This window comes from Hipposideros armiger, unplaced genomic scaffold (assembly GCF_001890085.2).
Source record: "Hipposideros armiger isolate ML-2016 unplaced genomic scaffold, ASM189008v1 scaffold_1444, whole genome shotgun sequence".
Taxonomy (NCBI): Eukaryota; Metazoa; Chordata; class Mammalia; order Chiroptera; family Hipposideridae; genus Hipposideros; species Hipposideros armiger.
In genome coordinates this window covers 156,055-167,949 of record NW_017732794.1, presented here as the reverse complement: position 1 = coordinate 167,949, position 11,895 = coordinate 156,055, and the positions used below count along the sequence as shown (strand labels likewise).

At 35.6% G+C, this 11,895-nt stretch overlaps 1 protein-coding gene across 1 annotated transcript in view; it reads left to right on the top strand.

Annotated features, from left to right (window-relative positions):
- The window catches only part of PTPRQ (protein tyrosine phosphatase receptor type Q), a gene marked incomplete at its 5' end in the record, with an annotated part of 168,380 nt that overhangs the window by 46,221 nt on the left and 110,264 nt on the right, over positions 1-11,895 (top strand). The window contains 2 exons of the mRNA XM_019633934.1: positions 899-1,040; positions 3,788-4,057. Coding sequence (XP_019489479.1) covers positions 899-1,040; positions 3,788-4,057 — 412 coding nt within the window. The remainder of the gene's footprint in view (positions 1-898; positions 1,041-3,787; positions 4,058-11,895) is intronic.

Sequence of the window (11,895 nt, the reverse complement as noted above, 5' to 3'; positions counted from 1 at the left end):
ATATGTCAATGATTTACAGGAGATTAATTTAAAATGTGATTCTAACTGTAAGTACCCCAAGAGTTAGTATTCTTGCTAAATTTCTGCTACTGAAATGTTTAATAAATTAATCAAAGTGATTTATATTTTGGGTCAGATATAACACAATATTGCTAAAATAATATCATATAAGAGATTGTTTTGTCTTTCCATGACTGATTAATCTTAACTCTTTTCTGGGTTAGGACAATTATCTTTGAATGAAGAAGTCATACTTAATGGTAAAATTTTGTATGGGAAAGTGTATTCCCTTGGGCAACTGTGCTTTTTTTTTTTTTCCATTTTCCTGAGATTATGTCATATTAAAAATTGTCTGGGAAAACTCATAGTTGAAGCTTCATAGTAGCAGAGATTTTGTTTTAGTCACTGCTATAGTCCCAGTGTCTAGCATTCAGTAGCTGATGAATAAATTAATTTACACAGAATATTACTGGGTACTTGAAAGGAATTTGGATGAATTCAAGAAAAATCAACTATCATTGACTCGAGTTGGATTTAAGTTGGATTTAAACTGGGGACTCTAGTTTGAACAAATTTAAAGAAAGTAATTAGCATATAATTCCAAGTAAAAATCTAGGAAGCACAGTGAAAACAAAATAATCTAGCTTTTAAAAAGAATGGCAATTTTGAGATTCTTCCAGCTGAGAGGGTGCTCAGTTCATCCTTGTGTCATCAGCTGAGCACGCACCCTATGCCACAAAAAAGTTTAATATTTGTTTTATTTTAATTAAAAATCTCCATGCTCATTAAATCATAGGTTAAACATAGAAGGTATAACTTTGATGTGTTAAAATATTTCTCCCAGTAACAAACAAAATTTTGACGATGTGTTGTGACTACATTTTTTTCTGCTTTTCAGAATATTTCAGGTTTACAAACTGAAGCTAAACTTACTGGACTGGAACCAGTCAGCACCTATTCTATCAGCATTTCTGCCTTTACCAAAGTTGGAAATGGCAATCAATTTAGTAATGTGCTGAAATTCACAACCCAAGAATCAGGTTAGACACGGTTTTTTAAACTTAAAATGTTTCCTTTTGTATTTGACCCTTTTGCTTCCGTTTCTCAGTTTATGTGACGAAGTATCATTCATTATTAAAAGTCCACTCAAAAGGAAGTTGAATTTCAATGCTTTAAAGCTAGACTGGGTCTTGTCTGCAATCAAATATGTGGTTCATATATATATTTACACATTTTTTTTTCTTTTTGATCAGAGGAAGTTGAAATAAATGATTAGCTTAGGGAAAAATTAGGCTTCTAGATATCTGTGAAAATTACCCAATTCTTAGGATCATCTGAGACAACTGGGAAAAAAAAAAAGAAAAAATGGAACAGTAGTCACTTTTAACAGGCTGATTTCTATTTTCATGAAACGATATCTATGATTATTTTCAGAAGCTGTGTTCCGATATTTAAAAATCACTAGTCACTATGTAAGCTTCCATTTTCCCCTGGTCTATCTGTAACACATAGAGAGGACTATGAAGACAATGAAATACCCTTGGTCTAATTAAGCAGCTTACCTACATGTGTCACGTACATGTCTCATTACTGAACAGTTTTCATTTATGACCTATTGGGTTGTCGGAAAAGTCATGATGCATTTTTGCAATGAAAACATAGAAAAAATACGTCATGACTTTTCTGACAACAAAATAGAACGGTGGCTTAGAAACATACTTTTCCTTCTCTCAACTAACCATATGTTTCAAGGTACTTCTTACTCACTTTTTTTTTTCAGTTATTATTGAATGAGCACAAGATCCTGTTCTAATCATTTCTTCTCTGTGCTTCTAGATGCACTTCCTCTTGTTTTACTGAACCTCTAAATTGAAATCGGAGACCACTCACTGATAAATTAGTTATTTTCTGCATTAATTTATGACTACCTGAGACTTTTTTGTAGCATACCTATAAGACAGGCTAAGTAAATAATATTTGTAGTGGATAAAAATGTGTGCTCTGAAGTCAGTGTCTGAATTTGAATTCAAACTCTGCGACCTACTCATTATATAACCTTGGGAAAGGTCCTGGACTTCTCTGAGTCTCTATATCCGTAACTGAAAAGAAACACACATTAGCAGTAGCCACTTAGCATATTATTGTGAAGGAATATTTGAGAAGATCCATAAAAAACCCTTGTTAGAATGTCAGACACACAGTCGGTGCTCAAAAAATATTACTGTTCTGCCTATTCCTGAATTATCGATGAAGAAGCCATGATTCAGGCAGATGAGATGAGAAGGACTAAGAACATTAGTGAAGAAACTGAACTAGAATATTGGTCTCTGACCTTCAGTGAAAGGTGGACATGACTGTAGGAAGTACATATTATCAATGAGTGATACTATATAAAAAATGCTAAGCCTATAAAGAAAAAAAAACATTTTAGCAATTTATACTTATATCAGGTTAATAAAAATCAAGGCTAATCTTGTAGACAGTAATTTGTAAACCAATAAATATTTTTAACCACTAAAATCAGATTATCCCACAAAATTCTATGCCCTGATTGGTTAAATAAAATTTTCAGCTTTTGGGGTTATAATATCAGCTGGTTAATTAATCACTTTTAGGTTCACAGAGTCAGTGAAACCCATGTTCAAAAAATCCAGGTTTATAAACTAAATGTAAGCAAGTAGGAAACTGTCTCCTGTTAACCTATTTGTTGAAAATATATATATTTTTCAAAATAAGGGAGCAAATAATTAATGACATTTAATTGCCAGAATCCTGGATCAGCCAAGAAATTATCTTTTCTTTAATTTTAAATGCCACTCATTTCCTAAGTATTCTCCTTTAGTTCTGATGCCTTTATCTTACAGAGGAAGAAGGGTTTGTTAAGATACAAATTTAGACTCAGGGAGAGAACTATAGGCTAGTTAAAAATTACTCAAGTATTCTTAAATAACTGTTCTACATAATGACAGTGAGTTGTTTTCTCTCACTACTTGTTTGCAATCCACGAATTGACTGTGTTCTAATTTTTCTTCTAGCATCCTCTTTTTACTGTAATACAAAAATCTAGGCTAACACTAGGTAGCATTAGATAATTAAACATTTCTCTGGGAAGCAACCAGTCACTTTGGTGGGCTAAGGTTTACTCTTTAACCAGGTCTACCAGATAGAGTGAACCTCTGAGAAATCGGGTTACTTCTAAGTGAATTCAGAGAAGCTCTACAAAAAAGTTGGACTGATTTTAATCTTCCTTCCAGTATTTTTAATAAGGTACTGAGGACTCAGGTCTTCACAGTTTTTCCAAAAAACCCATCCAAATATAAAAGCAAACCCTTTAAATCGGTTACATGTTTGCTAGTACTGTTAGGCCCAGATGTGCCACATCAGGGAGGCACCTACATCTATGTTTTGCATAAAAAGTTTCATAGTAAAGTATTGCTAAGACTGATCCTTTCTGATGAAGAGATAGAAAAGCAGCTTCAACCACTGCCTGAGCTTGAAGCCATACAGTTTCTTCAGAGGATTTGAGGGTGGAATTGCTATTTTGCCTGGGAAAATATTCAGTGACTGGTTCAGTATTGCAAGAATTAACACGAGAGGAAAGACAGTAGGCCAACCCCCATTTGGTTCAGCCTTTGCTAAGAACTTTTTGAGCACAAATTGAAAGGTTGCTATGTGAATTGTTTCTTCTCCCTCTACTCCTAAAGAAGTTTACCTAGCAATCACACAATTAGATTTGTTTACTACATGTGTATGAATTTTAACTTTAGGAATGTGTTTATCTCTTAAGTTCCAGATGCTGTACAGAACATACAGTGTATGACAATTAGCTGGCAGTCAGCTATGGTGAGGTGGGATCCACCCAAAAAGGCAAACGGAATCATTACACATTATACGATAACAGTTGAAAGGAATTCGACAAAAGTCTCTCCCCAAGATCACATCTATACTTTCATGAAACTTCTTGCCAATACCTCCTATGTCTTTAAAATAAGAGCTTCAACCTCAGCTGGTGAAGGTGATGAAAGTACATGCAACGTCAGCACGCTACCTGAAACAGGTAACTAATCTGAAACAGGTAATTTACCTGAAAAAGATAACTAACTGGAAACAGGTAACTATTCTGGATGATGTCATACCTCTGTCAATACCATTTATAACCTTTATAGCACATTTATCTAAAGATATGAAAGGAATATTAAAAATGACAACACATACTTTTTATCCCATGTGTAACCAGAGCACCAGCTGTGGTGTACATTAACCCTTCTCCACAACATTGGGAAATTGTGTTTCCACAAATATCTGTGTTTTACTATCCAAACTTACTGAATTATGCTTTATCATAATTTAAACTATACATAGAATGAACATGGTAAACTTTTCCATCTCTCTCTTTTTTTTCTTAATTGATCTTACCAAATTCTAGGTGGTTCCCTGAATTCTATAGTGGCAGTTAGACTCACTCACTTCTATTTCTACCCTAGATATCAGGCTTTACCTTTTATATTATTTGAATAGAAATATTCGGGTCACTAAGGCCTGGTCTACAAAGCAGACAACTCTCGCTCTCCCTAGCAGTGGTCCACCCCTATGTCACAATCTCCTTCATTCTCTACCTTCTCCAATAGCCTACCTTCTCATATAAATGAAAACCTGATTCCTTCCTGATAACACCGAATTCCTGGTGGTGCTCCCCAGTGAGCATTGTGCACACTGGCCTCATTGTTGACCTCTGGTACATCCAGAGCCTCTATCTTGGAAACATCTTTTAAACCTTTTCTCCTTTTGAAATCGGTGTCACCCAATTTTATTCCACTTTTCTACCCTTGAGACTGTAAACCACATAACTTTGCAACATGGCATACCTTCTCCCTGATTTCAGCATCCCAGTCAGCATTCTTTGCTTCTCATCCTTCCGATGCCACCTTTCTTCAGACTTCAGTGTTTCCTCTGTTCAGTTGGGATGGATGCGTTTCAACACCTTTCTCAGGATCCGTAGATGTCAAACCACGTGATTGTGACCATCGTCCAGGAGATTCCCAACTCTGAGAGGATTCTGCTTCTTTTGTTTTTACCAGATGCCAGCTGATGAATAGTGCTAGAAAAAAGTAGAAATGGCTCAGCTATAAGTTGTTCTGCTCTAAGTTAACCTTCTGTAACTCTCCCAGCTGCTCCACAATTTTCTATACATCTCTCATTTACACTCTTATCAGTTTTCCATAGGAAAATTTTGTTCTCATTCTGAACATAGTCTACTCCCACTATCATCCATATTTGTTATCATTCATTTTACTCATAATATCAAAGATATTGATTTGCCCTCCTTCAGACTTGACCCATTTCTTTATTTATGCTCTCCAGATATCCCCTCTTAGCAATGTTATTGCCTTTCTCTTTTCAGGAATCTAGCTGCTCATTTTTGTTTCAATCTCATGTCTCCTCTAGAACATTACCTCCTCAATTCAATCTGCGTTCTCCTGTATTTTATCTTTTCTCTCTCCCTTGTGCACTCATGCATGACAGCATGCACACATACACACAATTACACATTGTTAGAAAATTTCAACCGAGGACCAGGTTGGTATATCAACCTCAAACATATTCAAAATGAAGTTTATGTTACATGAATTCTCCTCTTTCTCACTTTCCTATGCCTGTTCTTTATAATCAGTTGGACACCAACCCTCATATTTATATGAATTTTTCTCCCATCTCCCCTATGTATAATCAGATCTTATTACTTCAGTCGCTGCCATGGCTCTGCAATTTGCCCCTTCTCCAACCTGACTGCCCCCATTTTATACCAGACTCTTGTTGCTTCCTGTAATAGTACCCTAAAGTAGCCTTATTACCCATACTCATCCAGCTGGCCCATCAGTCTCATCTTTCCACCCACTTACTTTAACTGCCTTGGCTCTGATATACAATTTAGAGCATTTATGTGTTGTCAGTTAAGTTTATTATCTGAAGAGTAAGAATTAGAAATATAGGTTTTGGCATCTAAAGCATAGAGGTGACAATGAAAGGCACAATGTGTATTAGATGACCCAGAATACTCTAAATGTCTTACCTATTCTCATTGTCTACAAAATTTATCCTAGAGTTCATCACCAATTAGAATTTGGCTTCTGTCTAGCTTTCCATTCGTATGTCCCTCCACTACATCTCTTCGTATAGCTGATGCCTCTAGCCATATTTCATTTATTCAGCACATTAGATTTCATGTATTCAATTAAAAATAATTAAGCACCTGCTATGTGCTAATAATTGATGAGATTCTCTTCTTTAAACATACACAGCACTTTTTCACCATCAGATTGCTTTGCTTTCTATAGCTATACTGCCTTTCTCTATCACAAAAAATTGTATTCATTCTTAAAAGCCCAGATTAAATGTGTGAGTTTTTATTTTTTATTATTTTTATTTTTTTAAGTCTTCAATGATATGCCAAGCTTTAAAGCTCCAGATTTCTGGAATTCACCCCAAACTTGCTGAATCAAGGCCTCAAGATGTGAAGCCCAAGAACCTGTCCTATACTTTTAAGCATCTCTCCAGGTGATCTGACATTTTGAGAAACACTGGAGTAGATTACTCAGGAGCTTTGATGGCAGGTGATATGTAGCAGTGAGGACAGGCAAACAGTGTCAGAGAGGTCCAGAAAGGGGTGACAGGTGTTTTCCCAGTGGGTGGGCAGCAGAACATTGCTATGCAGACTTGGGGAGAAGGAATTATGTTCCAATCCAGGCAGGTGGTCTGCACCAGGGTGGTCCGGCACCAGGTAAAATGGCCTTGACCATTGGACAGGAGCTGAGTCTTAGAGAACTGGGGGGAAAAGATAGGACAATAATTCTAAGATAAATGAGAGGTTCAGGACTCTGAAAACAAGGTAACTGACTCATTATTTTTTAGTCCACTGTACTCGAGATGACTGTGTATTCACAGGAACAAAGCAGAAGTTCAGTTAGTAGAACTGAGATACAAAATCAAAGTGTAATGCACTTGATATAAAAAAAAATTCTTTAACTAAGGGTTTGAATTGGATCTTAACTCAGGATTAAAAGACCATACGAGCGGAGGTTGGAGGGATTCTAAATCCATGAATTAGGGCGATATTAGACATATTGTACAATGTACTGTGCACTCAATACTAAAGACAAATGTTTCTCAAAGTTTGAACTTCTGGCTCCCTACATCTGAATATGCACCCCTGAACTCCTCTCCTGCTCCAGACCTATGGAATCAGACTTTGGAAATTAAGATTCACAGGTCTTCATTTAAACAAGTTGTGTGGGTAATACAGTGCTGACGTTTGAGAACTGCTCTATTCCAGTGTAGATTCTTTGCTTGTGGGGACTGTGTCTTATTTGTCTTGGTTTTACTCACAGTTCCTGGCAGGAACCTTGGGAATTGTAGCCACTCAAATGTTTATAGAAGAAAGAAAGAAATTTTTTTCCTATGAAACTCATAATTTTTCAGAAGGGTGTTCTTTTTTTTTTTTTTTACTCCATTATGCTATATTATTTCCACCAGGTGAAATTATAGATATTTCTCCCAGGCAAATATAAGTTTCTCTTTCAATTAAGGAGAGTCATTCATATGAAACATGGGTATTAATTGCTGCTTCCAAAATATTTAAATAATTTTCCCGCCTTTCAAATTAAGTTTCAGGGCTAGTATGTATAATAATTGTATTTATGATTACAGTACTTATTAGGTAAATAATTGGCTTTCATCTGGGTTCACATGAATTGTTGGTTGATGAGATACATGTTAGGAAGAACTGGAGAGTCATTGTTCAGAATGGAAACAGTTTTATAGCTGTTGCAAACTAGTAATTTATGGTGGTCCTGATTAGTCACAGGGTATAGGCAGCTCTGAGTCACTGACTCTGTGCGTATTTTTGACATAAACTAAAATCAAATTTGGCTCAGTCTCTCAGTGCCTAGTGTCTGACCTTAGCATTCCTTCTAGGGATTATTGGGTTTGTTTCTCAGTGTAAACTTGGTCATATCTGAGTACAGTTAAACATGCGTCATGATGATTGAATTTATGAGGAGATTAGAGTTTGGTGTCTAAACTGGTTCCCTTGTCACAAACATGTTGGAATAGAGAAAAATATAGATGAAGTCCTCCAAACCGGGTACTTTTAACAGCATTTAATGGCAAAATATATCATATGTACCAATAAAAATATTTTATAGCAAGTTCATGTGCCTGTAAAACAACTTTTAGAATCTCAAGTTCAGTTCGAAGTGCATGCACTTATCTATATTATTTTCAAATGTTAGTAAATGTGGTGATTTAATATTGAGTTTTAAAAACTTGTTCTTTTGTGTGTGTGTGTGTGTGTGTAAGATACTTTTACAGTTTGAATTTATTCAAAGCGCTTCCAAGTTCAGTAATTTAGAAACAAAGAAAAATAAGCTATGTCCTTCAGATACCTAAAACCTGTTGTGATTGAGGAAAAGTAAAATATGCAGTTGTAGTTTTCAGGAGTGCTCTTTTCTGCATTGATTTCTTTACTAACTTTTTGTCAATGGGACGTATCAGGAACCTGTAGTGATCCACTGGAAGTTCATTGAGTTTGCAATTATATTAATGGCACAGTATGATTCGGTGGGGATGTGTTTAATTTTCCTGTTTCTTTTTTTTTTTCCCCTTCTCCTCTTGGTTCCTTCAAATACCTATACTGTTTAATAGATTCCCAATCCTCTCCTGCAAAGCCTTGACCACCATCCCCCTAAGAACTGTTTAACAAGTGTGTTTGTTAGGCACTTTATTTGGATCCCTGCATTGTGGAACTCTAAGAATTCATTACTGTTCTTTAGTCCCCGTTAAGTGAGATTGAGTGTAGGTGGTGAAAGTGTTTCTCAGGGTTGCAAATGAATTCACTCATTTAAAAGTTCACTTTTTTCTTTGTCTGACGCCCACTGACGTTGCTTTCCTCACCCATCTTCTCAGTCAGATAAGGAGTCAAACATGCAGGAAAATTGCATAATCCTATTTGCTCTTAAGCAAGTGAACTGACACATTCTACTTACCAGTCAGTGATTGCTGAAGGCACATAAAGCCATTGTGGTTGCCTGTCACAGATCACAGCGAAATAGCTATTAGCATTGCTACTCTAATTGAAATTCAAGTATTTTATAAAATACCTTTCACACGAACTGAAGTTTTAAAATTAATCCTTTTCTCAAGAGTGAACATCAGATGAGCAGTATCTTTTACACTTGGAGTGTGGGGGACATTTGACCAACTTATTTTCATGTAAAGCTTACTAGGTGCAGGCTCTGTGTTTAGGGTTCAAGAACCAAGTTTGACTCCTGAACAAACGGCATTGGTTATCTCTGCTCTGCATGACCAAGTAACTCTACCATTATTGTAATATCCAATAAATATAAAGCAATTAAGTACAAACCTCACCAATAGCTTCAGAATTGCTTTCTAGGAGAAGTTTAAACTCAGTAACCTAATTGGAAGAGGAAGGTATGGCCTTGAACGTTGAATTTCATAGGCAGGTACACTTCATGTTTCATTAGATTGCCTGATATAGATCAATAAAATAGGCACGTTTGCTAAGTACTTTTGTTGTTGTTGTTGTTCCTCAGTATGCTATGAGGAAATGTCAACTGTGCATATCAAAGGTATTCTGATTTTTATTTGAGCTATCTTGTGGGGGTTGTGTTGGTTAGGGAGACCTGAAGATTATGGGTATGCTAACACACTCATGGTAAGCCACCCTGTGGAGCCTTCACTATTCATGAAAATAGTGAGATTAGGGATAGAGGAGAGTAAGTAGGAATTCAAAGATACAGCAAGGGAAAACATACCGTGGAGTTAAGGAATGTAATACAAGGGTTCAAGTTGAGATAGAAGCATGATTAGAGCATAGGGCACTGCATTGGAAAGAGTGTAGGAAGGGAGTCTGAATAACTCCAGTGGGCCTTACTCTGCTCTTATTTTAACATAACTGCTGCAGAAGTTTGAATATAATATCATGGAAAATTGTTCACCCTACTAAAGTTAGAGTAAGAAACAACTTAAGTGACTCTAAAATTAGTTAATTGTTTTGGCCATTTTCCTAAAACACCATAGTATTCTCTTTAGATGGAGAAGGATTTGTTCATTACATATTTACTGGGCCTCCCAAGTCACAAAGAACAAATGCCACTGTCATTTCAATGGCCTATAGGTCCTTTGTCAACTCAGTTTTCTCTTACCTTACTTATATGTATCTCCTCCTTCATCTTTTGAAATATATTCTCAAATGCCACCTCTTCAAAGAGGATCTGACTTATATATGACTGAACCTTCTCCCAGCTAGAATTTCCTAACCCCTTTCCTGCTCTGCTTTTCTCTGTTATATGTATGTCATTGTCTGTGGATCTGTCCACATGACAATGCATGCTCCACGAGAACAGGAATTTTTCTGTGTATGGTTCACACCTATTTCCAGTACCTAGAAATGTTTCTGGCATACAGTGATAATTAATATATTATAAAAGAGTTAATACATGAAATAATTAATATATAGGCCTAGAAAAGCGATAGGCACAAAGTAAACAGTATACATGTGTTGGGGGCTTTAAGCCACAAAATTATTTTTAGACATTTATGTGGTAAAGTAAGACAGGCATGTCTTCTGGGTTACGTTTTTTTTTAATTTAATATTTTATTTTGAGATAATTGTAGATTCACGTGCAGTTATAAGAAATAATATAGAGAAATCCTGTGTTCTCTTCATCCAGTTTCCTCCAATGGTAATATCTTATAAAACTGTAGTACAGTATCACAGCCATCATGTTTATATCAACACAATCAAAATAGAGAACATTTCCATGGAATAATCCCCCGTTACCTTTTTATGGCCACATCTAGTTCCTGCCCACTGTCCTTGCACATCCTAGCATTTTAACCCTCTGACAACCACTGATCTGTTCTCTATTTTTTACAATTGTGTTATTTCAGTGTTATATAAAAATGCTTGTTTTGCATTCATTGATATATTCCTGTGATTTTCTTTTTTAGCTTGCTAACATGGTAGATTACATTGATTGATTTTCTAATATTAAACAAGACTTTGGTCTCTGGAATCAACCCCACTTGATCATAGTATACTACTTTTTATATGCTACTGATTTCTATTTGCTGATATTTTTGTTAATGACTTTTGCATCTATGCTCATGGGGGATATTTGTCTATAGTTTTGTGGGTTTATTTTTCACTATCTTCGTCTCATTTCTTTATCAGGGTAATGCTAGCTTTATAGTATAAAGCTCTTCTAATTTTTGAAAGAGATTGTATTGAATTGGTGTTAATTCTTCTTTAGTGAAACTTCTCTAAAGTCTCTTTAGGACTTCTCTAGTGAAACTCTGTGGCCTAGAGATCGCTATTTGCAGGGTTTGAAAATTGTGTTTAGGTATACTCAGGATGCAAAGTTGGACCTGAAATGTGGTATCAAACCAGTGGCAAAAAGTGATATTTCTAAATAATTCATTTGTCAGAAAGGAAGTCTCAAGAGAAATAAAGAAATATAGTAAACTAAAATGTATTGAACTAATATGAGATAAAAATAAAATACTGGGGTGCCAAAAAATGTATGCACATGACTTGTATTCATCTTTTGTTATTGGTATATACTGAATATTACAATTTTAATACAGTTTTTTCTTTTCTTAAAATGTATATACATTTTTTTGGCACCCTCTGCATATGAAAATGTATGGAATACAGTTCAAGTAGTGAAGAGAGGGAAATTTATAGCACTTAATGCATACATTGAAAAAGAGAAAACACTTCAGATCAGTAATTTTCCCCCTCCCCTCCACTAGAATCTAGAAAAGGAAGATAAGCCCCAAAGCATGCTGAAGGCAGAGGATAATAAAAATAAAAGC